Source organism: Enoplosus armatus, chromosome 19 (genome assembly GCF_043641665.1).
Source record: "Enoplosus armatus isolate fEnoArm2 chromosome 19, fEnoArm2.hap1, whole genome shotgun sequence".
NCBI lineage: Eukaryota > Metazoa > Chordata > Actinopteri > Centrarchiformes > Enoplosidae > Enoplosus > Enoplosus armatus.
In genome coordinates, this window is record NC_092198.1 from 18,411,853 (window position 1) to 18,437,817 (window position 25,965).

Genomic DNA, 25,965 nt, shown 5'->3' on the forward strand with positions numbered 1-25,965 from the left:
CCCCCCCACAGCGTCACTTCCTCCATTTCACCTGGAAACCACCTGTGTTTGCCCACATTCTCCTGACCTCCTTCAGTGACATTGATAGTGTATTCCACACTTGTGTCACCAGGTGGTGCTGTTGTGTCGTGGTTAAATGGTTAAATAAATCCAGTAAACAATTCATTCTGCATTTGGCCCCCTTGTCCTCAACTTGTGCCGCTTTGGGAGCCCAGTTGTGTAAGAACTGGTGCGACAAAAGCTTCAAAATCTGACTGATGATTAAGGGGAATACCATTCACTGGGTCCAACTGGGAAAGTCACAGCAGTTTTGAGATAAACATTGTAATACTGATTAATGGGCTCATCCAGTGGCACACAGGGATCTAGTGCACCATAAACCACACGAACTGAACCGAGTTTCTTCATCAGATCTTTGACATATATTCAGATTAAATGTGTTATGATACCGATGCTAGCAAACACACCACTGTCACTTTTGTAATTTTGTCTTTAATTGCTCTTGTATAGTTTGTATTTTTACTTCTGTTCTTTCTCTTTCTATTTCAGTTGTATCTACCTCTTATTATTTCATTTTTTATTATTTATCTATTCATTTCCATCCTTGTGTCACTACCACAACTGAATTTCCCCTCCGTTCATCACTAAAAGGCTTATCTTATCTTAAATCGTGCGAGGTTAGTCCTTTACAGTGCAAACCTATTCATTCTTAATTGGAAAATTAACTATTTGTTGATTGTGTTGGAGGTTATTTTTCGTTGTCACTGACTGCCTTCCTTCCCTCCAGCCACAGCTCTGCATTTAGAAATAACAGGCAATACTCAGTTAAAGACAAATCCAGATCCAATGCAAGATTATTACAGAAATAGAAAACTAGATTTTAGAAATTAAAAAGACGTGTAGAATATGGTGCAGCCATTCAAACGAAAACAAAGAGCTGTAACAAGGTGATAGAAATGATGAGAGTCATAGGATGATCTGTTTTCCAACCTTAAAGCTACTTAAGAGGAAAAAAGGGAAGCTGTATGTTTAGGGGTCAAAGTAACTTTAATCGTGTATAAATTGTGAATAAATGCAAAAACAGTGTAAATTGTTTAAAATCATAAAAAAGACACAAACGTCCCCTGTATAATGTACAGTGTATAACAGTGTGTCCAGCTGAGGAGTTGGCGGCAGCCTTGGACAAGAATCAACTCAACAGAGACGCGAAACTCCATCTCCCATGATCCTTTGTTCCGCTCCGCAGTGATGTGGGGTGTGGTGGTTGAATGACTGTGTGTGTGTGTACGTATGTGTGTGTGTCTCCGCATGTGTGTGTGTGTTTGCGTGCGTGTTGCGTACCGGAGGGGAGGTCTGTCTCCCTGCACTCACCGAGAGCCGCAAATCCACCTCGGAGCATCAATGAGCGGAGGACCTGGAGATGCGGACGGCAGGTCTGTAGCGGATCCACCGGGCGTGTAAAATCTGGACGACGCGAGCTCCATGCCTGATACGGTGGTTTTTATTGTTGGATTTTTTTTTTTCCTCACCGACTGAACCTGGACGTGTACCGGGACTGCAATGGAGCGACCGCTGACCGTCTGTCTGTAAGCTGATATTACAGACAATAAGCAAAGGAAATTAGCCATTAGACATACTGACAGTTCACCAGGTTATTAGAGGAATCTGTGTTGTTAGGCACTGTGGCGATTTTCCTTTATGACAGGATCAAGAAGCCGTACTGAATTTGTTATTAATGATTTAAAAAAAAAAAAAAAAAAAAAAAAATCCATGGTTACACAATTCACGGGCAGACAGGAGGCCGATTAAAGGCATCATAAAGGTTTCCAGCCTGCTTCTGATTTAGCTCATTGTATTGTCCCTTTTGTTGCTCACGACGAGAAACGGAAGCCAGTCATGTCAAAAAATAAGAGCAGCGAGTCAGTGAAGGTGGTAGTTCGATGCCGCCCCTTGAACCGGAAAGAGGAGTCCAATGGGCCCGCAGGGGGCATCGTGCAGATGGACCTGCGGCTCGGACAGGTGATCCTCAGAAACCCTCGAGCGCCAGCCAGCGAGCCCCAGAAAACATTCACATTCGATGCAGTTTATGATGCAAACTCCAAACAGCGAGACCTGTACGACGAGAGCGTGCGACCGCTGATAGATTCGGTGCTCGCAGGGTTCAATGGCACCATATTTGCGTACGGGCAGACCGGAACTGGGAAGACGTACACCATGCAGGGGGCGTGGTTGGACCCAGAGAAACGTGGTGTGATCCCCAACGCTTTCGACCACATCTTCACACACATCTCCCGCTCGCAGTCTGACAGGCAGTACCTGGTGCGGGCGTCCTACCTCGAGATCTATCTGGAGGAGGTTCGGGATCTCCTTGATCCCAACCACGGCAACGCCAGGGCCCTGGAGCTCAGGGAGAGTCCAGAGTCAGGGGTGTATGTGCGTGACCTCACATCGTGCGTCTGCAAGAGCATCAAGGAGATCGAGGAGGTGATGAACGTGGGCAACCAGGCGAGGGCGGTTGGGGCAACAGATATGAACGAACACTCGTCCCGGTCCCATGCCCTGTTCCTGATCACAGTGGAGTGCAGCCAGCCTGGACCAGATGGGAGGAAACACATCCGGGTCGGCCGCCTCAACCTGGTGGATCTGGCTGGCAGCGAGCGCCAAGCCAAGACCGGCGTCCAGGGAGAGCGCCTGAAGGAGGCCGCCAAGATCAACCTTTCCTTGTCAGCACTGGGGAACGTGATCTCAGCACTGGCAGACGGGCGCAGCAGCCATGTGCCGTACCGGGACTCCAAACTGACCCGGCTGTTGCAGGACTCTTTGGGCGGGAATGCAAAGACTGTCATGGTCGCCACCTTAGGCCCGGCCCCCCAGCACTACGACGAGACCCTCACCACCCTCCGCTACGCCAACCGGGCCAAGAACATCCAGAACCAGCCTAGAGTCAATGAGGATCCCAAGGATGCTCTCCTGCGCGAGTTCCAGAGGGAGATCGCTCGCCTCAGAGCCCAGCTCAACCACAGGAAGTGGAGGAGCAAGCAGAAGAAGGAGCAGGTGGACGGCGAGGGCTGGGAGAGAGACAGGGACGAAGAGACAGAGGGTGAGGAGGAGGAGGAGGAGGAGGAGGAGGAAGGGGGGGTGGAGAAGGAGGCAGAGGACTATGTGAAGCTGGAGGAGCAGCGGTTGGAGAGGGAGAAGAAGGCCATCAGAGAAGATCAGTTCCTGTTGGCTGAGGAGAAGCAGAGGCTCCTGGGAGAGAATAAGAGGATGATGGGCGATCTGAGGAAGGAGCAAGAGGCCACCGAGCAACTGACCGCCAAGTACAAGGTGAGCGCTCGAACCTGTGTGTCCAGTCAGTAGCTTCATTCATTCATTCGTTCATTCACACACAGTCGACACAATCCAGGGAGTCAGATTAAGGACATGTGGTCCGTGGGATTATCATGTGTGATAATCTGATGAGCTGTTAGTAAAGGACATTATGAACACTAACACTGGGAGCTTCATTTCTAATTACATCTTAATGTGTGTGTGTGTGTGTGTGTGTGTGTGTGTTGTAGAGATCAGACATACAATACTTCTGCATTCAGACTACATTAAAACCATGCACTCCTGACATTAAGTGTGCGATAGCAGACATTAATGGCATTTCTTCCATGAAGTTGGGGAACTTGTGGGAGTCGGGTGAACAAGGAGGCCAAGACATCCAGATTTTTCAGTCCTTAGTCTGCAGCACTTAATCAAAAAAAAAAAAGAAAAGTGGATCCTACATTTCCCATAATGCCATTCGACAGGGTCTCTTCGTTAGAGCCTCCCTGTCTGGTAAACATTAATTGTTTGTCTTTATTTTAGACCAGTAACATCCCGATTGAGTTGCACCAGCTCTTGGTAAATTATCAAGACAAAATACACTGCACTAAAGACATATACTGTTTAATAATTCCAGCATTTATCCACAGCCTTAGCCTTAACTTTTAATATTTGGAAATGACCTCTAGTGTTTCTACAGATTCTCAGTCTCGTTATGGGATCATGTTGTAAACACTTCAGCGGGTTGAGTATCACTCTCTGGTGTCGTTTTTTTTTTTTTTTTCCCCCCTGCAGGTATCATGGTTTCATGTCATTTCATATTAAGCGCTTCACTCACGGTCCCGAGGAATGTCGCTTTCACGCGAACGTGCCCGTAGCTGGATTGGATAACCCAGAGTTAACCGAGCCGGTTGATAACCAGCTTCGTGGTACTGGTCTCCCAGGGTCACCGATGCTAGGCTCAGTGAAGCCAGATGATCGGAAGACAGCCAGGCTAACTTGCTTTGTGGCTCCCGGTAATTATTGGGTGTAAATATTTGATGGCAGCTAATCTCTGTGTTAGAACTAGTTTGTGTGGTTTTAATTTAGTGAGGCTAAATTAGTGAACACTTGTGTTAGAACTAGGTTTTTACAAACAGCTGGGGCAACTGACTCCAGCACCAGCAGCAGTGGTTCCTAATGACTGGCACTATGGGCGTTTTTGTGCCTGCTGCCTTTCCCCCATAGTCGGGTCGGGTGTCTCATATGTCCAGACAGGAACTGGTGACCATTGTAGCTTAAAAATGTCAGCCCCCTCTTTGCCCTATTCACACACACACACACACACACACACACACAGGCAGCAATCAAAGAGTCAGAGCTGCATTAATTAACTCGCTCTGATTCATGGGCATATGCAGTCAATAAGTCACCCGTGCAGAATAACTGAGTGACTGCTGCAGTCTATGACTCTGTACTCTGTAGCTGGACCATCGAACATGAGACACTACTGGGTCGCCTTACTGAGCCGAGCAGCTTCATGGGAGGAAACGAGAGTAGGAAAAGGATATTTTCCGTGTCGCGTGTAATGGGAACAATAGAAGGCCAAGTTGAGGTTGCGAGTATCCTCATCTTCTTCTGTCGACAATTTGATGGTGTTCTGTGTATTTTTAGGAGCAATGAAGTGTTCACATTCCATCGCTTCAGAGCGCCTTTAACAACTGTCAGAGCAGAGGTGTGAACTTGCACTGAACTGTGGGTAATATGCCGTCTGTGTAGGTGGAGAGAGCGATAGCAACAGGAGAGGTGTAATGACAAGAGAGAGATTTTCGCAGTTTAGAGAAGGTTACGTGTCTCGAAACACGGCTCGCGTTGTGGCCGCATTACATTCTGGTCTATTGAAGCTGTTGCCAGTGGACACGTTGATCTGTTTGCCTCCTCTTCAATGGATGTATTCCATGTTGGGCCGAGCAAAATGGTGGAGATCAATGTCAAATAATAAAAACAAATCATATTTATAATATTGATATTTGCATACAGTGTGTCACAGTTGAATTTTGTTCTACTGTTGTGCATTAAAACGCCAAAAAGCTTCACATGTGTAAAGAAAAAATGAATTTTGTTCATTTTTAATCAGGGTTTGCTTGAAATCACTCATTTGGACAACTGAATTTTCCAAAACGATAACGTCATATGATACGATCATATCATCCCAGTATCTAGCGTCAAGTAGCTTCACTTCCATCATCCCCATGTGACATCGATTTGTCAACATTTGGCCAGTTATCAGTGGGAATCGGGAAAAAGATGCTGCAAAAGTATGTTGTCAAGAGCTGCTTTATATAGGCACAGGGAATTCTCCCATATAGCAATAAATAAAGTTTTTAACGTTGACTTATGTGAAGGATTCCTTTGGTTCTGAACAGATATGTAGGTTCAGCCAAATACCTTGTTATAAAACAACACTTTGCATAACACCTTTACTTTCATTTTAGTTTTGCATGTCCAGGTTCCCGTAGTGGATTGAATTTTTTGTTCTACCTTCTAATTTTGTGTTCTACCTTCAATAAGGAAAAAGCATCAAAAAAAAGAACAATTTATACCCAGAAATTCAAGATGTAATGCCAATACCTTATTTTCAACAGTGCTAAAATGTTTGAGGGGGTATTTCTCAGGCATATCTATGTATAAACTGTACAGGATAAGCGAAAATGACTGTCCGTCGTTGCGCATTTGTGATCTATTTCATGTAATAAATGCACACTGCAGCGTACACTCACAAGTGAAGGTCTGAAATCCCTCCGATAGGCAAAGAAACGTTGAAGTGATTATGCAGCACTTGTGGCGACCTGCAGTGAATTCATTTTTAAGGGCAGTGTAAGCACTCTCCTGTTTCTGCCTCATCTGTAGGATGTGGCACGCGTCCTCTTCTGCGAGGAGTGGGGAAGTCTCACGAGGCAGAGCTGATGTATATCCTGCTTTCATGTGGGAGCCGTCTCATATTTCTTCCCATCACGGTGTCCTCCAAAGCGCCGTGGGGCTAATGCTGTTTGCAATGCTTAACCGTGTAAAATCTGCGATCACACAGTGCAGTTCAGAGGGTCTTTGCCGCTGTGTGTGTGTGTGTGTGTGTGTGTGTTTTTGATGCTGACTGAGTCGCACCCCCCCCCCCCCCCCCCCCCGAGGAGGAAGATGATTAAGGACAAGAAGTATTTCCTGCCTTTGATGCATCGGTCTGTTGCTGTTGGTTCATAACTTCAAAAACGACATTTGTCACGTTAGTTTGTCCCATTTGATCCTATTAACAAGTATCTGTGTAGCCAAATATCTCATTCCTCCGTGCCTCACAAGGTTTAATACCTCAAACAATTAATCAATTCAGTCAGAAAATGATTGGCAGATTAATCAGACACTTAAACTCAGGCAGTAAAAATAACTGTTTGTTAGTTGCATCCCTAAAAACAGTTGGTGTAATCGCAGAAATCACGCCTGGTGTTTCTTGTTGTCACGTCAAATAATTTAGATTGATGAAAGCAGTAATTAACACGGACTTCCTCAAGTTCTTATTTAAAAAAACCTACAGTTTTGTCTTTTGTAATGATTGTAAATCGAGGATGTAAAGACATTAAAAGCAGCTCAGGTCTACATTCATGGTTTGAGAATATTGTGAGAACCATCGTTTAGGCTCATAAAAATGCAGTTAATACATTTCCAGTCTGATCAATGAGCCAGTTCTAACAGCCCGTCTTTCCTCTGACTGGCTGAGACTGATATTGGCCCACCAATCACAGCATGTGGCCTGCAGGTTCCATTTTTCTCTCTGCTCTGATAACCAATGAGAGGCAGGTTGCTAGGCAGAGAGAGAGAGAGAGAGAGAGAGAGAGAGAGAGAGAGAGAGGCAAAAAAAAACCATGGTGGAAATTAGCTCAGAAATAACCAATTATAGATAACATCAGATTGAAAGGCAACAGAGTCCCTTCTCCCTCTTCCTCTCTCTCACTGATACATCCACATAGACACACACACACACACACACACACACACACAACAAGTGTAAGTAGGTCAGGAACCAGCCTTGTGAGTCTGTGTTGGGTCAGCTGGTGCTTCTGCGGGGTGCTGTCAGCTAACTGGCCTCCAAGGTGCAGCGCTCCATCTGTGGATTGTGTTGTAATGTTGGCGCAACTGTTGTTTAGCTGCTGGAAGTGACCCTAGCTTTGATTAACGTGAGCAAATGTATTCAGAGCCTCTACTTAAGTAAAAGTACTAATACCACAAAGTACCCTGTTACAAGTCCTGCATTTATGATCTTACTTAAGTAAAATGTATGTAAGTATTATCAGGAAAATATACTTGTATTCAGTGCAGAAAAATGTCCCCCGTGACTGAAGCAGGATTTTACTGTTGTAGTTGGTTGAAGTGGAGCGAAATAACTATTTTGTATGAGACTGCAAGTGATGATTATTTTAATTATGCACTCATCCGCTGATTATTTTCTCCATGAATCGATTGATTGTTTGGGTTTTTTAAAAATTCTGAAAATAGTGAGAAATGCCGTCACAATTGCAATCACAACAGTCCGAACCTCAAAACGACCAAAAGTCAAGTCAAGTTATTAAAGTAATTCTAATGAAAGCGGCAAATCCTCACATTTCAAAAGTTGGAACCATTCAGTTTCGGCATCTTTGCGAGCAGAAGGACTTAAACGATCAAAATAGCTGCCTGCTGTTATGAAACAGGTATCAGTGCAGTCACCGTTCTCATAAAGAGGCTGCTGTGTCCGTCCCTCCAGCGGACTATTCTTAGATCCACTTTTCTGGGTCAAAACTGTAATGTCTCCCTTCTTCTTACTGTCTCTCTCTCTCTCTCTCTACTCCTCATCACATATCTCTCTTCTTTTTTTTTTTTTTTTAAGTCTCTGTAGGTCCTTTAAGAAGACTTAGATTGTCTGAAAGCTATGGGAGCTTTCGATCTGGAAACATGCTTTTATTTTGTTAAAGTCTAGGTTTTATTCTGATAGATCTTCATCTAACTTCATCAGTTGATCTGTTTCTCTACTTTTCTTGTCTGCCTCTCATTCAAGTTCATTTCTTATTCGCGTTCCCATTTATTACGAGTTATTTAATGAGGACATTTTCTGAGCTTCTTCTTCCTTCCCTCAACCTGCCTTGTCTACTACCTAGTTTGGGCATTTTGTGTCTTTCTACAAACAGCACAGTAAATAGGTCAGTGTCATGCATCTTAAATTAAAAGTCTGAAGTCACAGTTTGAAGTTTAAAAATATCACCACTCAATACTTGCAAATTTGGATCAAATTGTAGCACAGACGCCTCTCAGGAGTGTGAATCTAATAAACTGAGGCTGGAAATACAAAACTCCTCCATGGCAAGCTGCCCAGATAAAGTCTGTTTGTGGGAGACACTGAGCTATTTCTCTCCCATTCTTTTGATCCTTTGGTTTCTTTTATCATACATGTGGCTGTACAGCAAACAGAGGAGGGGCACTCTGACTGGAGCAGGATGGTAATTGAATCTATCGGATGAAAAGCAAATATTTTTTCCCATGAATGCATCTTTCCAGTCTTTGCTGCCTTTTGTTATTGGAGGAAAATCGACGTAGACTGCGCATTAAGGTCTTTCCTACATCCTGCCAGCTGAAGTTCAGCCAATCAGAGCGTATGGTCAACAACAATGCCCGGTGCCTCATGGGAAATATCTTCAGTGTAGCGCACATACATCCACGTACACACACTGTGCTTACATATCAGCTTTCCACAATATACCCTTAACATCCATTTAACCATGCAGAGCGTATTTTACAAACACACACATACATGTGTAACGACCGTTTCCTGTTTATAAAGCTGCCTTCCTGTCCAATTAGAGGAGGAAAAAGTCTGAGCAGAGATAGGGAGGCATGTCTGTGTGTGTGTGTGTGTGTGAGAGCATGTATTGCTCATGTTGTGGGGACATAAATGTGTTTACACAGTCACATTGTGGGGACTTGCTGTCCTTTTGGGGACAAAGTGAGTGAAAGATTTGGTTTAGGGTTATGGTAAAGCTCCAGGAAATGAATGTAAGTCAATGTAATGTCCTCTGAAGTGATGGCAACACCACTGCTTGTGTGTGTGTGTGTGTGTGTGTGTGTTTGTAGGCTAATGAACAGAGAGCGCTCATCACTGCTCCCCATCTTTCAGCATGGAAGGCTGCATCACTGAAATATTGATGAATCAACTCTGTGTCCGTGTGTGTGTGTGTGTGTGTGTGTGCGTGCGTGTGTCTACATGATTTTGGAAGCCTGTATGTGTGTGTTCATGAACTGAGCTTCCAGTCGTGGAATCGGTGGAGAAAGCAGAGCCGCTTCTTAAACAATAATGAAAGATGTAATATTTTGCTAACGCAACCGCTGTGGCCTCATGAAATATACAAAGCAATTATCAAACCGTTTGAATAATTAATTTAACCATATTTGTGCAAGCTGTGTAAAGTCTTCTCAGTCCAAAAGTATGTGAAAACAAGCCTTCTTGTTTTTGTCTTTCGTTTCTTCCTTGTCACCAGTTTCCCTTTAACATGTCGAGTCAGTGACCAAGTCCCTATTGTTATACAAAAGTATATTGTATTCCACCTGAACAGATATCAAAATAGAACTTTTATACGCCTGAATAAAAGCAGCGAGTTGATAAGAGGACGTCATCAGCGAGTGGCTTTGGCAGCATTGCTTGCACCACCGTAGTTAAGGTTTGGTTAGGTTTAGGCATCCGACCACCCTGAAACGGTCTGACACTATTTCCTCTTTGTCACTGTTTGTCTCTATGTCACAAACATGTGTTGTCTTTGGGGGCATTTGCTGAAACGACAGATGCTGTTGTTTTTCTTGGGAGGTCAGTCTCAAATTTCAACAAACGTGACCTTTTCACCAAACACGTATGGTGTAGACAGGCCATCAGAGGACAACATCCTCACAAGTACGGTCCCACTTGAAATGAAGTCACGAGAATGAAAGGGGAACATGCATTTTGACTCCGTACAGAAAAATAGCACACTGTATTTTGCTATATCTTATCAGCATGTTAGCCCATGAGAATAAACGACAAAATGAGTCAAAGGACTTTTGCCTTTGTGTCTTCCTTCTGTCTCATTCTGGCGGGATGAAAGGGTGTTTTTCCAGGTGAATCTGTCGTTTCTGGTCTCACGTTGTGGTCTGCTGATTGCATGTCACTTACTGGATCTCCCTTGTGTTTGGCAGATGCAGGAGTTGACTGACAGCGGGTGAACGGTAATAAGGTTTTAGGCTTTAAGTTGTGGCTCCTTAAGTGGTTTTTACATCGACCAGGACTGATGTGAAGCAGATTCTCAGAGACGGCCTGACCTTTATTCTCTCCTGTTTTTTCTCTACCTCTGTCTTTCATGCTCAGCGTCTCTTGTCTTTTTATTTTAACTTCCCCTCTCCTCTCCTTCTTCTTCTCCCGTCCCTCCGTCTCTTCCCAGCAGGCCTTCTGTTCGGAGCTTGTTGTCGTCACATTGTATTTATAACCCGGTCGCTCCCAGCAGGCCCCCAGCCTCCCTGTGATTGGCCGGCTGATGCGGATGAGCCGGCTCAATATGCAACGCTTCCCATTCTCTTCTCTTTCCCATCAGGAAATCAGATCGGTCGCAGCCAAAAGAATTTGAGCAAGCTACTTATGAGCAGATTATACATACGGACACAAATATGCAGGCTGGCACACACACATGCATGCAGTGTCGTGACTCACGAACGAACTCGCAGGCTTCCTTAATCATCCGGGAAAGAAAAAACACATTAAAGCCTAATGCCTACTTCCTGTTGTGGTCCTCCAACATACAGCCCACCACAGACCATAACATCAGTCAAATAAACTGTTCTGTACATACAACAATGGAGTGGCAACGCTTGCATGTTCCACACTCTTCTTGATAAAAATCAAGCTATGACTTTCTGAGAAACCAACTTTTGCCACTTTGACGATGCTCAGAAATGTGTTGTTCGTCCATCACACTCTTAAAACACACAGTAGTTAAGAAAATTACAGAAGATTACAGAAAACACGATACGCTGTACACTGGACGATAGATACATTTAAAGGCCGGTTGCATGCTTTTTGCTTCTTTGCGGGCAGTCGGTTCGGGGCGTCCGCTGCACGCAGCCCGAGTATGAACGCAATCATTGTTGCGGACGGTGAAGATGGCGCGTGTGTTGGCTTGCGTTGACCTTGCTGAAAGTGCAAATCTATCCGAAGTTCACACACATTGTGAGATGTAAAATCTGCTTTGTCGATCAAGCACACGGAGAGACAGCCGGGACGATATTTGAGCCCAGAGAGAACTGCGATGCAGATAGAGGAAGGTTTATAATGGCATGTGACCTTTAGAGAGCATCAGACATCCTGACTGCATCTCTGTGTGTGTGTGTGTGTGTGTGTGTGTGTGTGTGTGTGTGCGTGTGCGTGTGCGTGTGACTGATACCTCAGTCTGCAAGGATGCCTGGAAACAGAATAATGAGTCAAATGACAAGTGAGATCACTTATGTGATTGAAGGTCATTTGGACTCCTCACTGAGTCATCGCTCCTCCTCCTCCTCCTCCTCCTCCTCCTCTCATGTCTTCTTTTCATCTTCACCTCTGTCACATCAGCTCAGATGGGAGACAGCTTGACCTGAACATGACAAACACGACGCTCTCAGAGATCTGCCATGAGAACCCGTGAACCCCTGCGACTGCAGCAGATCTCGGGATGAGTCCATTTCCCTTCAGGTGGTGAACTCAAACGTGAAGTCAGAACATTTTTACATGTGAGATTGTAAAGTCTTTTGTGATTGGGAAATAGCCTGGTGATGAAACAATCTTGCACATTTAGTAGCTGTTCTGGAGCTTTCAATCATATTACATGATCTTCTTCAGCAGATGGAGTTTGTCCAGTTGTTTGTCGGAAATATAAATGTTGAGCGCTTGAGGGACTTCTGGAAGCAATATTTGTTAAAAACATGTAGTAGTTGCTCCGTAGACTTTACTCATTTTAAAATATAACATTTGAACATTACATGTGTTCCAAGACTTGTATTACATTTTGTGTTTTGTTTTTGTTGTAATGCTGAAGCTACTTTACTAACTGAATTACACACATTCCTCAGATAAGCATCTTGTATCAGTTCATTTGGCAGCATCCTCTGGCAGCTGAGAGCATCACATGATTTCAACAAGGAATGGCGGCTAACTATGCTAGCAAAGTGTTCAGGAAGAGGCAGGAGTCCCGTGGTTTAAAAAAAAAGAATCACCACACGTCTTGGTTATTGTTTCCTAAACTAAAAACTCTTTGTTTGAGGCAGAGCACCCGACTGAAATGTATTGCACTTGTTTCCTCTCATGGACTCAATGTTAGCAGGCTGTTTTTAGGATAACCAGGAGACATGTACGAACAAAACATTGTTTGATTTTAATTGGATGTTGCTGCATTTGTGAATTGATGTAACTGACTGTAACCCAGTGAGAATGCCAGTGCATCCTGTTTATCTTTTGCTGAAGTGAAAGTGCAATTATGCATTTTCCTCACAAGATAACATCGTGACGTGAGTGAGAAGAACTGAAACACTGAGTTAAATGTAAAATTTCAAGTCGACCATCCATAGCCTGCATTATAAAAGCCTGTATATAAAGGATTTGTGTGTATCTAACCAGCCTATCGGGGTGGGGGGGGGGGGGGGGGGGGGGGGGGGGGGGCCTGTGCATGGGATGCATGAGAGAGAAAAGCCCTGACATGAATCAGCCCTTTAATGAAGCTGAAAGAATATGACAAAACACAAAGAGCAGCAAACCAGGCAGTCACACACACACACACACACACAGAGAACACAAAGACAGCTCATAACAAAGAGGCTTTCTGTAAAGACCTGCTGCAGACGCATCCTCTCTGAAGGACTCCACTGTACTCGCTGCATGGGTCTCACTGTGTGTTTCTGTGTGTGTGTGTGTTTCTGTGTTCGCTCATATAATCAAGTGGACAGTGTGGTATGTACCAGTAATAAAGGATGTATAGGCTGCATACACACACACACACACACACTCACACACACTGTTTTTTTGTATAAAGTCCTGAGACTGGAATGTGGCCAATACAAAATGGCCGTGGCCCCTGCTCGCCCTCCTTGGGCCCCTTTTTTCTTTCTTTTCCCTCTTCCTTTTTCCAGTTTCTCCTTCTCTTCTCCGTTCCTCTCCCTATCCTGTTTCTTGTCTCTCTCTCTCTGTTCCTGCTTGTTCATTTTAGATTCGCCCTCAGGACAGAGAACATGTGTGTGATCTGTGTGTGTGTGTGTGTGTGTGTGTGTGTGTGTGTGTGTGTGTGAGAGATTCACCTTCAAGACAGATTGCATCACTGTGACCCCGGGCCTTTAATCTCCACGGTAACCAAAGACGCTGTAACCAGAGGCATGACATGATAATGAGTCTTCTTCTGCAGCTTCCTTTTAAAAGGTGGAAATGATAAGTGGAAAGCGTCCAGAGAGAGCAAAGGCCACACAGTGCTTCATACTTAAATCCCAGGAAAAGATGTTTAATCACAGTGATCATGCCAACACACTGATGCCAAGCAGGTGTAATGTTTACCATGCTCACCACCTTGGTTTAGGATGTTTAGCATGCCAACATTTGCTAATTAGCAACTGAAGTTGGTGGTGCCATATTTTACTTTATGAAAGCGCACTATGTCCTTTTGTGCCGGTCTACTTTTGAGTGTGATTCATGTCTGAAGGTTTTAGCCGAGCTCAGCTTGTTGTGGCGTGGTGTCATCATGGTGACATCATGGGGGATGTTAAGCTGCCCACTTCCAGCTCCATCTGCCTCATCAGCACAATGTCGGCACTGACTGCAGCTCCAACACTCCAACAAATACTGAACTGTTTGAGCTGTCCAGATGAACTTGGCATTGACCTCAAGAAAGACACTTAACCTGATAAAAACCTGATTAAAATGTATTTAAATATGTTAAAACTTCAACACATACTGCATCCCACGACGGAGTATAAGAACTGTTACGACTTTTTCTTGTAAAATGAATGAATCAATCCACAATATTCTTCTGTTGTTCCCAGGCGATGGAGAGCAAGCTGCTGGTTGGTGGAAAAAACATCACAGATCACACCAACGAGCAGCAGAAGATGCTGGAGATGAAAAGGCAGGAGATTGCTGAGCAGGTAAACCTCTTTGTGTTTATATATATATATATATATATATATATATATATATATGTAGGAAGAATGCTTTAAAATGAGTAAATGTTAATGTTAATAAATTGATAGAATTAGAGTTAGATAGCCTCTGCAGCATGAAATACTGAAAAGACTGAAGTCCTGGTGCAGTTTTCAACCAACAACAACCAGAATTTTTAGAGTTAAAGTTATCCTGCTAAATACAATGGGGGAAAAAAAATTGTAAAACGACCGCAAACAACACAGGAAAGGTGACATTTTGATTCGTTCTGTCAGACGCGCAGCGAGAGGGAGATGCAGCAGCAGATGTTGGTGCAGGACGAGGAGACGGTGGAGCTGAGAGAGACTTTCACTTCTCTGCAACAGGAGGTGGAGGCCAAGACCAAGAAACTCAAGAAGGTAGAAGATGCTCGGATGCAGAATCTGCATATGAAATTCAGAGAAGAATCATGTACACAAATGCTCATTTATACATGCACACCTTAATAAAGAGAAGAACACAGATATATTTTTTACACGCACACACACACACATACACCTTCCTTTTTGTTCCTAATGTCAGTGTATCCCTCTTTACCCCTTTGACCCCTTTGACCCCTGACCTGGATCCTAATGACCCCCTGCCTCGGACACATGCTCCGTCCGGACACACACTTAAATCTCAGTACCTCAAGGTTTGTCCTGCCGTCCCCTCCTCTTTGCTGGACGTTTCCCTCCCTCCGTCACTCTCTATCACCTTCTTTCTTGGGCCTCTTCACGCTTTCTCATGCTAACCTTCTCAATCTGTTTTCCCCTTCCTTGTCAAATTAGGATCTCCCAGTAATTCACCCCTAAATCCCTCAGTGCAAACCCTAAAACAGCACTCCTCCCTGCTCTTCCTCGCTTCCCGATCCGTTGCACGGCCAGCAGGACTAACCCCCAAACAACCCATTGTGTGTGGATGACAATGTGATTAATGATCCTGTGTTGATCTTTGCTCCCCTGATGCCCTAACTCGTGCCACGTACCCTTCTCTCACTGCATGGTGCCGCCTCTCTGAGGAAAAGAAGGAGGAGACACATCAGAAGTTTTCACACTGTGATTTCAGAGCTCGGAGGGCAGCCTGTGAAGCTGAGAGACCCGAGAAACTTTTAGGTTCAGGCGGTCAAGACTGCTGATAATAGTCAGGTAGCACTTCTTAAGCCGGATGTATAGTTGTGCGGTAAGGGTTTAGTGACTTTAGTTGCCAACGCTGGAGGAGACTGTTGACAGTGAAAACAACATTAAAGGTACCCTGTGGAGTTTTTTGATCACTCGTAGTGTCACGGAGCAGTGTTTTTATGAGTGGGTCCCCCTTTTGTTTGCATCCTATTCTACTGACGTACAGATGGCGGCAATGCACCAGCAAAGGCAGTGAAGAAGAAGACTGCTTGCTAGTAAACATGGATGTGAACAATGCAGGTTCAAAAATCTGCTTTGTGAAAGTTTCAAGAGGAAGGAAATACAAATTTAAACATTCAAAACCACTATGACAAAGCCATCACCGCTGCGTTAAAGAACATAAAAACAGCAGTTGCACAGAAATAGTCTCCTGTTCAGTTCTCTTTTACGAAGTGAGTGAAGACGAAAGAATGAAAACACAGCGCCACGGTACACCTGCCAAAACGTCTGTTTAAAAGACCACATGGATCACCTTCTCAGAGGGAGCACTTGGAGAACAGTTGCACCCGTGTTTTAACCAAGACGCCCTTGTTTTTTTTTGTTCGTATTCCTGCAAACACACATGAAAGAACAAGACAAACAAAAACTACAAGACATCTTTTAATCCATCAGAGAAATGTAGCATCATGCCTTTGCCCATTTGGATTTGGATTAGCCACAGTATTATTATTTTGAAATGTTGTGTTTACAGGGAATTCCTGTTGTATTTTTTGAACAACAAATCCTTTTGTTTTGAGCATTTTTTTGTAAGCTAAAAGAAAGAAGCTGCCACATCACAGAGTTTGTGCGCTGCGGTGTCATCTTTCAGGCTAACTACAGCAGAGCTAAAGTCAGGATTAGCCTACTTGTTTGGAGCCCACGCAGTCAGCTCTGGGCTCAAGTCAAAGAATGAACAGTGTGAAAGCTCAGGAGGAAAGAGGAGGAGGGAGGGCCGCCATGTTGCCGTGCTCCTATTGGCGGCCCATTTCTCCAGACGCCGGTGCCTCCAGTGCTGTTGCTATGGGCAACCAAGCTGCAGCGAGTTGGAGACCAGTGCAGCAGCGACTACACTGCACTGGGCGACATCTCTCCTCCTCCTCACCCTCTCTCTCTCTCTCTCTCTCTCCCTCTCTCTCTCCTCGTAGCTGTATGCCAAGCTCCAGTGCATCAAAGCGGAGATCCAGGACGTGAACGACGAGCACGTGAGGAGCCGGCAGGAGCTGGAACAAACTCAGAACGAGCTCACCCGAGAGCTCAAGTTCAAGTGAGTCAAAAAAACAAACAGCAGATTCAGCAAGATTCAGCAAATATGCCCGGACGGTTCAGCAAGCACAGTCTGCGCCCACACATCATGCTTCATACGAAACTTCATTATCGCAAACACTGAGAGAGCATTTGTTTCTGACACAACCGCAAAACTAAAGCTTTGCGCTGCTGTGTGTTCTGTACGTGAAGGTATCTGATCATAGAGAACTTCATCCCCCCAGAGGAGAAGAATAAGATCATGAACAGACTGACCTTTGACCCCGAGGAGGATCAGTGGAAGTTTCAGCCTCTTGTTCCTGCTGAAAGGTCAGTTTCAGGTGGAAATAATGGACTCAAAACGCTGTTTAACTTCAGTTGATGGTTCATGACCTTTTGACCTTTCACACTGTCCATGTGGCGTCGTTCACCACTGGAGAGAAAGCTAGATCCTATTTCTTTTGTAGAAGATATCTCGGCTGGAGCTTTCTAATTTCTAATCAATGTTTTTGTTCTGTTTCTCATTGATCCCTCCTCCTCACCCTCTCTCTCTCTCTCTATTCAGTAAATCCTCTCAGATGAAGAAAAGGCCGACATCTGCAGTCGGATACAAACGACCCATCAGCCAGTACGCCAGGGTTGCCATAGCGATGGGAGCTCACTCCAGATACAGGGTAAGTGTGTGTGTGTGTGAGTGAGTGAGTGAGTGGTTTCGTGGTGTGTCTGCTAAATAGGAATATGAGAAGTAACCACTTTAAAGGCTGAACATCCAGGACGTACTATCAGGGATTTTTAGGTGCTCCTGGTGCTGATGCAGAAATTATATAAAGGAATAATCCACCAAAAATATAGCTTTTGAGTATCAAATCATATTACCTCCTGTAGACTTGAAAGGCTAGAATCTTTTAATTTATTTAGCAGTAGTATTTAATACAAAAAAGGGGGAAAAAAAGGTAGATTTTGTTTTATTCCTTGTTTCAACCACAAGGTCATCTCTGGGGCTTAATGACCTTGTGGTTGATAAAACATTTCTGTACTATATTACTTTACGCTAACAGACATGGGGATAAAACCTTTGTTTTAGTTCATATAATGTTGATGATGTCATCATTTCTGGTGCATTTTTCAAGCAAGAAACACAAAGTGATTTCCAGAGACAAGGGCACGACATAAGCAGCATTAAAAAAAGGCTGCATGAGGTAGAAAGCAGTATTGAATTATGCAACATGTTAAAAGTGGGTTTTAACACGAGATTTAGAAACAGAGACAGTGTTAGCCGACGTGAGTCTTAGCAGAGCCAGTTCAGCAAAAGCTTCATCATCCTTAATATTTAACCTGAACAGCTAAAGGACCCAAGCTGGCAAGTTATCTTATGGTGATAAGGGATTAAAAGTTCACTTCCACACCTTTGAATGAACCTTCACTAGAGAGCAAGGTAGAATTAAATAAGTGTAATCCTGTGTGTGTGTGTGTGTGTGTGTGTGTGTGTGCGTGCGTGCGTGCAGGCTGAGAACATCATGTTTCTGGAGCTCGACATGACTCCTCCGAACACCGCCTCACTGGATCGCTCAACGGAGGCGGAGCCGAACCAAAGTCACTCTCTGGACAACTCGCCCACCAAGGACAGAGGCGTCCGCAAGTCTCAATCCTGGTGAGCCTGACACCCCCACCCCCCCACCCCTCCCCCAATTAATTTGTTATGATTTATATTATCCATTGATGTCAGTGTTCCAGCGCTGACTGCTGCTATCTGACCAGTGTAAATGGTTTGGAGTCAATGCACATCTAAATGGGATTATTCAGGATTAGCCACACCCTCTCAAGGCGGTCCTAATCTGAAAGTTTATCTCCCATTTGCTCAGCAGCCTGTAATCTCAATGTTGCTGGATAATCTCATCAACCTGTGTCTAGATTGAACATGAAGGCGGAGATTGTACATTATCCATATTTGATTTTTAATTCCTACTATTTCTTGCTTGCTTTTTGTTGCAGGTGCCAGACCCCAAAGTCCATCACTTCCTCCTCCTCTAATGCTTCCTTGGCGGCATGTCACACTGCCACACCCATGGCGGCACAGTAAAGCTTTAGCGAAGAGAGTTTTTTTTTTTTAATTATTATTTATTTTATTCCTCCGCTTCCTCTTCCTCTTCCTGTTTCCCTCTCCCTCTTTTGGCCAGTGATCCTCTGAAAGGCTTCTGATTGACGCCTACAGCCGGGAACAACAGACACACACCACCACCACCACCTGCGCTGAATCCTTAGAGGCAGTAGACTACATTTAAGAGTAGTTAACAAGGAAGTGATCTCCTGACAGGAAACTTAATGACCTGATGAACCTCAGAAACTCTGTAAAACACCCGTTCCTCCTGTTCTACGGATGTAGAGACCCACCACAACCCCTTCTTCCTTGCATGTTTGAGACCATGAGCCTCGGATCATCCTCTTAAAAAACTGGCTGCAGTGCTGAACTGCCCAGACTGTTGCGTGTGTGTTGTCTGTATATACAGGATTGTATGATTGTGTTTCTAATTGTGACCAATACAGATCTGAAAGCTCACAAACAAGCTTGAATCGCCTGTAAGATATCGGTGTAGATATTTCATGTATTTGGGGTTTTTTCAGGGCAGGTTTGGTCTGTTTTTCTGGGGAGACAGTTGGCTAAGAAACGAATTCACAGAGAGTTTATGTCCATGCTGTTTGTTGGAATTGAGCACAGTAGAAAATAAGGATGTAACGTACGATGTGTGCTGTTGTCGGTCAGATGAGGTACTCTGAAACCTGAATGATGACCTGTGTCTTACCTGTTGTCTCACATTATTCTTCTTTCTCTCCACGGTGTCTAATTTAAAAGCCTTAAAATGATCTCATTGAAATGAAAACAGTGAGGCATGTCTCACTTCCAAAAATCCGGACGTTTCCAATATTGTTCTGGTCAAAAAAAACGTACCCTTTTAGATCAGTGTCCACTCAAGACAACTGAACTCAAGGTCCACTTGCTTAGCTTCCTCTGGAGCTGGATGGAGATTCGATTAGATCCATCCAATGAGGAAGACCATAAAATGTGGTTAGAAGCTCAGAAAAAGCTAATAAGTGGACCTCGTTGGCGGTTAACTCACTGGTGAAACTAACTCAAACAAAACAAGATGATGGCTTGTTTTCCTTTTGTATGTATGGCCGCTCTCTGCTTCGCCTCGTGGCGTTCTTTGCCTCCACCAAAAGTTATTTTCATGCATCATGAAAGCGCTGATGGAGGACCAAACCCTGGTCTGTCCTCTGACCGGGAAAACAAAACCACCAAACAAAAGTGCTTCTGTCTGAATGATGACGATACTTAAATAAGATTAAAAAAAAGAAGAAAAAAAGATGGTTGCACACTCCTGCAGTTTAATTAAACAATGTTTCACCAGACCAGCTGACTCCATCAGGACATGACAGTGCACACAATGTTTATATAGGGTGTATTCAGTCGTCTGATATCACTCTACTGTGGGTATGATGATGATGATGATGATGATGACAAGAGCTTCATTCCCACAGCAGCTGCTTTAAACATTCAGAATGGGCATACAGTGCAGTAGGTGTGTTGAATATACTGTACGTCTATATACAGTAAAACTAACATTATTTAAATTAAAGTGCACATCACTGGGCTGTTTAGGCAGCAGTCTGCACTCAGGTGTTTTACAGTTTAGTGTCACAGGGTTCATTACTTGCTCGAGGTTAAGAGGAGCAGACAGTGGGGGCCAGGCTGACTAATTATCACTGTATTATTGATGCCAGAGATCCAGTTGCAGCAGAACCCTCTTCTACATGTAAGAGAGCACAGAGAAGTCCTTTAGTAGCGTGTAGAAACAATATTTATTATCAATGAGCTGCAGATCTGTTTTTGTTTTGTTTTTTTACCAATTTTTACAATACTTGATACATGACATTGTCCCCCTTTCATGACCCAAACATTAAACAATATCATTGATAATATCTGATAATGTGTCAGAAATCTCTCAAAAGTTAACTGAGAAGTCCGTCCTGGATCTGGACAGTTACTGCAACACATTCGAGAGCAGCAAATTATTAGTTATTAGAAGTTATTTTCATCATGGAGGACTCTACTAACAATTATTTTAATTAATCAATTTATCATCTTGTCAGGAAAATGTCAGAATAGTGAAAATGTTCCCAGAGACCAATGTGACGTCTTAAAATTGCTTGTTTTGTCCGACCACCAGTCAAAAAAAACCCCCCAAAGATCTGAATGATATAAAACAGAGAAAAGTAGCAAACCCCTCACATTTGAGAAGTTATATTTGACATTTTGACTTAAAAGATTGTTTCAGTAAACGCTCTATTCGCACTCATTCTCCGCAAATACAGCAGCCTGCTAGGATGATCTATCAGTAATACAAACTAAATGAGAGGGAGAGGAAAAGTTAAAATGGCAAACGCAGTCTCTGTGGTACAAATTACAGTCAGATGCTGTGAATTTTAAATCTGTGTTAACCTACTTCCTTCACTGTCTCAACCATTTACAGATGCACACTGAGGATTTTACGTGTTTAGTCATCAGTATCTGGGTACATAATTGACCCAGTTTGTTATTTAAAAAAAGAAAAATGTGGCTTTAAAGTTCTCTGAGGCTTCTTGAAGATGTTCACGTCTGTTCTGCATAATGGAGGTTAAAATACATGCAGCTATACCTTTAACCCTTAGATGCACGAGTGACTGGACCCTACACTCTTCCATAAGTGGGTCAAAAATGACCCATATTAGAATCAATGTGTTTTTATGCCATTTTTGTCATTTTGGTTAAGAATAATCACTTGTATAATATTTAGTATTATATTTAGGACCACACAAGAATGATTTCATGTTTGAAATATCTTTATTTTTCACTTTTTAACATTTTTGGAAAAGAAAATTACCCAGAACAGCAATAGAAAAATGTGAAAATCCATTGTGTGTGTGTGTGTGTGTGTGTGTGTGTCTGTCTGTGTGTGTGTGTGTGTGTGTGTGTGTGTGTGTGTGTGTGTCTCTGTGTGTGTGTGTGTGTGTGTGTGTGTCTGTCTGTCTGTGTGTGTGTTTGTGTGTATGTATGCGTGTAACTGTCCAGTCATTGACAGTTCCTCTCTCTTTTCCCTGTTTTGCCTTCTTGTCTCATCACTGTATGCAGTTCAGACAAACTATATGTATCATCAGTGATAAAGAGCTCCCATGAATCTTTTGGTGAGACAGTGGTGCTAAGCCCTTGTGCAGGCCCCGACTTCTGAGGATATTGTGGCTCTGTGTTCTGCCCTGGGTGGGAGGTAACTCGCTCCAATAAGAGCCCTTCCGACTCATTCTGTTGGACATGATTTGGACACTTTCTTCTTCAGAGGACACAGAAGAGGAATCTTCTGAGTCAGATTGATCCTGTTCAGTTGGATTTCCAGGTGGACGACTGCCACTGCCACCTGGACAATAGTCTGGGTCCTCATCATCAGAAATTTCACACTCGGAGTCCAACCCTGTTACTGCCTCTCCATCATCCAGCATCTGTAGGACCATTTCAACTGTGTATCTAGCAGCCATGACACCTTGGATGAGGAAACATAAGAGTAATGTTTTCAATAGATCAATATGTAGCTATATAAATAAATACACTCACACACACACACACACACACACACAAAGACACTACATAGTAATGTTAGCTATCTTAGTTAGCTAGCTAGTGTTAGCTAGTTATAAAGTAGGCTAATTTGTTGATAAATAAAAATAACATACTCTTTCACACAACAATCATGAATGATACGCACAAACACACACACACACACACACACACACACACACACACACACACACAATACATATAGTAATGTTAGCTATCTTAGTTAGCTAGCTAGTGTTAGCTAGTTATAAAGTAGGCTAATTTGTTGATAAATAAAAATAACATACTCTTTCACACAACAATCATGAATGATACGCACAAACACACACACACACACACACACACACACACACACACACACACACAATACATATAGTAATGTTAGCTATCTTAGTTAGCTAGCTAGTGTTAGCTAGTTATAAAGTAGGCTAATTTGTTGATAAATAATAATAACAACAGTCATGAAAGACACACACACAATATTATATGAAGATAATACTTACACATATCAGCTCTTGCTGTGTAAAATAATCTTCCTGAGGGGTGACACTTCTGATACAGTCTGTGTGGTCCACAGTTAATTTATTCCTGACAGCCACAGTTGATAAGAATCAAAGGTTCCCATTGGATTCCATAGAAAATGCATGCGGGTCATTTTTGACCCACTTATGGAAGCTTGGGGTAGTAATACAAAAACAACAATTTCTTAAAATGTATAAAAGGTAAGTTAAAAATGTAAATAGAATTATATCAAAAACATGTTTTTTGAGGAATACCTGGAATATGAAATGATAACAATTTTTCATTACGAAGATATTTCAAGAAAACAACCTCACCGGGTCATTTTTGACCCACTTATGCATCTAAGGGTTAATGAAGTGAAAGAGTCAGTATCTATGTTGAGTATCTATGGAAGAAGATGTACATTTATTTGGAAATGTTTTTTTGTTTTGTTTTTTTAGCAGTAGAGGGTCTATCAGGCCACATTTCAGGGTGCTTTTCATCAGATAAAGACATTAAAATATTGATATTCAAGCTCCTTCAAATGTTTATCTCAGTATGCTGTTTATTTGTGTGTGATGCAACATCAGTCATCTCTACTGCCTGAAAATGTCCATGAATTAGGATTTAAATTTTAGGGCAGACTGTTAAATAATTTAGGAACAAAGCAGTTACTTCCAGTCTATGTTGCCTCTGAACATCATGTATAAACATTTTGTCATATTAGTGAGTAAAATCATCCATGTACGTTTCCCATCTGTGTCAGGGCTGTAAAATATTGTATAAATGTGTGTGTGTGTGTGTGTGTGTGTGTGAGTGAGGGCTGGGGGGGATGGGGAGAGGAGGGAGGATGCCGATGGAAGGGGAGGGGTTGCAGGGATCCAAAGACAATCAGAAAGTGAGGAACCGCTGTGGAGGAGGTGAATACTGAGCCTGTTTCCATGGTAACCTGCCAGTAGAGGGTGTTGGGATGGGGATGGGGGGGCGGGTTTGTGTATCTATATGTATGTATGTATGTAACATGGTGGACCATGCCATGAGCTCATGTCTGGCTGACGAAAAAAAAAAAAAAAATCTAATAAAGTCACTGTCACAGGCGCCTGCTGGTCCATCAGCCATGTTTAAATACCTCCAATCAATAGCTAAAGATTTGTTTCAGGTTATTGTGTGTGTGTGTGTGTGTGTGTGTGTGTGTGTGTAATATATGTGGGATCGCCTTCAAGAGCAATCATTTCTTATTTAATTTCATTTTATTAGGATTCCCATCAGCTTCACTGGAGCAGAAGCTTTCCCTCCTGCAACATTTATGATCCAAACTCCCATGAGAACCGCAGACCAGCTGACAGCCACACACGAAATCAGTAAAAGCTGTGAAAACCAACAAAAAAAATACGCCAACCAGCTCCAAACCATAGCATCTGTGATGGATTACAGAGCAAGTAATGTCATGAGATCGCGGAATACCTCATGTATAACTCAATACATTTCATACATGCACAAAAAAAGTCTTTCTTAGGACAGTAGGGGTGCATCTTTAATTCAGCCGCACTCCAAGTGATAAACAACCAGCGAAACAAATATTGAGCTCTGTTAATATTTACCAGTACGATTAAGAAAAAACGATCCTGCCTTTGGACATTGAAATAAGAGGATTGTGTGTAGTTCCTGGCCAACAACACCTCACTGACATTGAACAGAACACTGTTGTTGCTGTTGACCTCGTTCCCTGTTTAACTCCCCTCAGCACTGATCAGACCTCTTCATCCGTCATTCTTATTTCTGTTCCACTTTTATGAATTCATGGATCATCCAGCTTCCAGCAGGTTCACTGCTTTTCTCTAAATGATCAGAGGCTATCTGCTAAATTGCTCCAAACTTCACAGCTGGGAACAAGATTGGCATTATGTGTTATTATTATTATTATTATTATTATTATTATGCCTCATTTCCACTGCCTAGTACAGCATGGCTCGATGCTTGGAACTGTTCTTTTGTGGTTTTTGGTTCGGATAGTACCTGGCAGCTGGTACTTTTGTTGGTATCACCTAGGTCGAGGTTCCCATCCATTACCATCTGCAGTGGAAAACGAAATCGAGAAAAGCACCTGGTACTTGGAAATGAGGCTTTAGCCGTACTGTGGTCTGCGGTTGCCTAACTGGGCTGATGCGGCCCTCTGCTGTAAGAGGAGGATTGTGCAGCTTCTGTACCAGCTCAAAGGGAATACTGCTCATTTTCTGCAGTGAAATATATACGGTATATCTCCTGGGAGCGAAGTATTTACCAAAAAGACAAAAAGTCCTTCCCTGACATTAAATTTCACGTCCTTTTCATGTCACAGTTGTCGTACAGATTTATGTCGGTTGTGGTCGTGGGTATGAGAACAAATCAGCTCATTATTTATCATCTGTTGTACCTCATACCAACCAATCTGTTTACATGTGGTGTTGTTAAATGACTTAAGCTTGCCCTCACCCCCCCCCCCCCCTTATTTGTACAGGTTAAACATGAACTCAAGCCACTTTCTGAGTAATCGGTGCAGAAGAGATTGATTTAGGCCACACAGAGTCAAACTTTCACTGTAAATTGAATGCACCCTTTCCATGCTGAATTATGAATGAACGCATGTCTGCTGGAGCAACAAAAAGCTCGTGACTGTGTGTTGAAGAGGTGTGCAGCGTTGGTACAGTCCGAGAGGGAGCGTTATAGATAAACCTACAAAATAAAAATTCAGAGATGTGCGAGGGTCCTCGCAGTCTTCAGATCTCAACCCAGTTGAACACCTACAGCATGGGAGATTTTAGACGTTTCGTGCCAGGGTCTTTGGTGGCGTCAGAGGGCACCACAGAGGCCTCAGCAGCACACCCTGCTGTCTCACTGTGTCTCTCCAGCCCAGATCT

General features: G+C 43.3%; 1 protein-coding gene across 1 annotated transcript; it reads left to right on the forward strand.

Annotated features, from left to right (window-relative positions):
* Window positions 1-1,741: 1,741 nt before the first annotated feature.
* On the forward strand, window positions 1,742-21,639 carry LOC139302138 (kinesin-like protein KIF3C). The gene is made up of 8 exons (XM_070925737.1): window positions 1,742-3,327; window positions 14,386-14,487; window positions 14,779-14,901; window positions 16,827-16,945; window positions 17,137-17,253; window positions 17,489-17,597; window positions 18,429-18,574; window positions 18,916-21,639. The coding sequence occupies exons 1-8, from the start codon at window positions 1,897-1,899 to the stop codon at window positions 19,001-19,003; spliced, it is 2,235 nt and encodes a 744-aa protein (XP_070781838.1). The 5' UTR covers window positions 1,742-1,896; the 3' UTR covers window positions 19,004-21,639.
* Window positions 21,640-25,965: the final 4,326 nt, after the last annotated feature.

What these genes read in the sequence shown, in the direction of transcription:
- LOC139302138 (XM_070925737.1), top strand. Translation starts at nt 1,897, where the DNA reads ATGTCAAAAAATAAGAGCAGCGAGTCAGTGAAGGTGGTAGTTCGATGC. An exon ending in AACTGACCGCCAAGTACAAG is followed by an intron (nt 3,328 to 14,385) that starts GTGAGCGCTCGA and finishes TGTTGTTCCCAG; the next exon opens with GCGATGGAGAGCAAGCTGCT. An exon ending in ACCCGAGAGCTCAAGTTCAA is followed by an intron (nt 16,946 to 17,136) that starts GTGAGTCAAAAA and finishes CTGTACGTGAAG; the next exon opens with GTATCTGATCATAGAGAACT.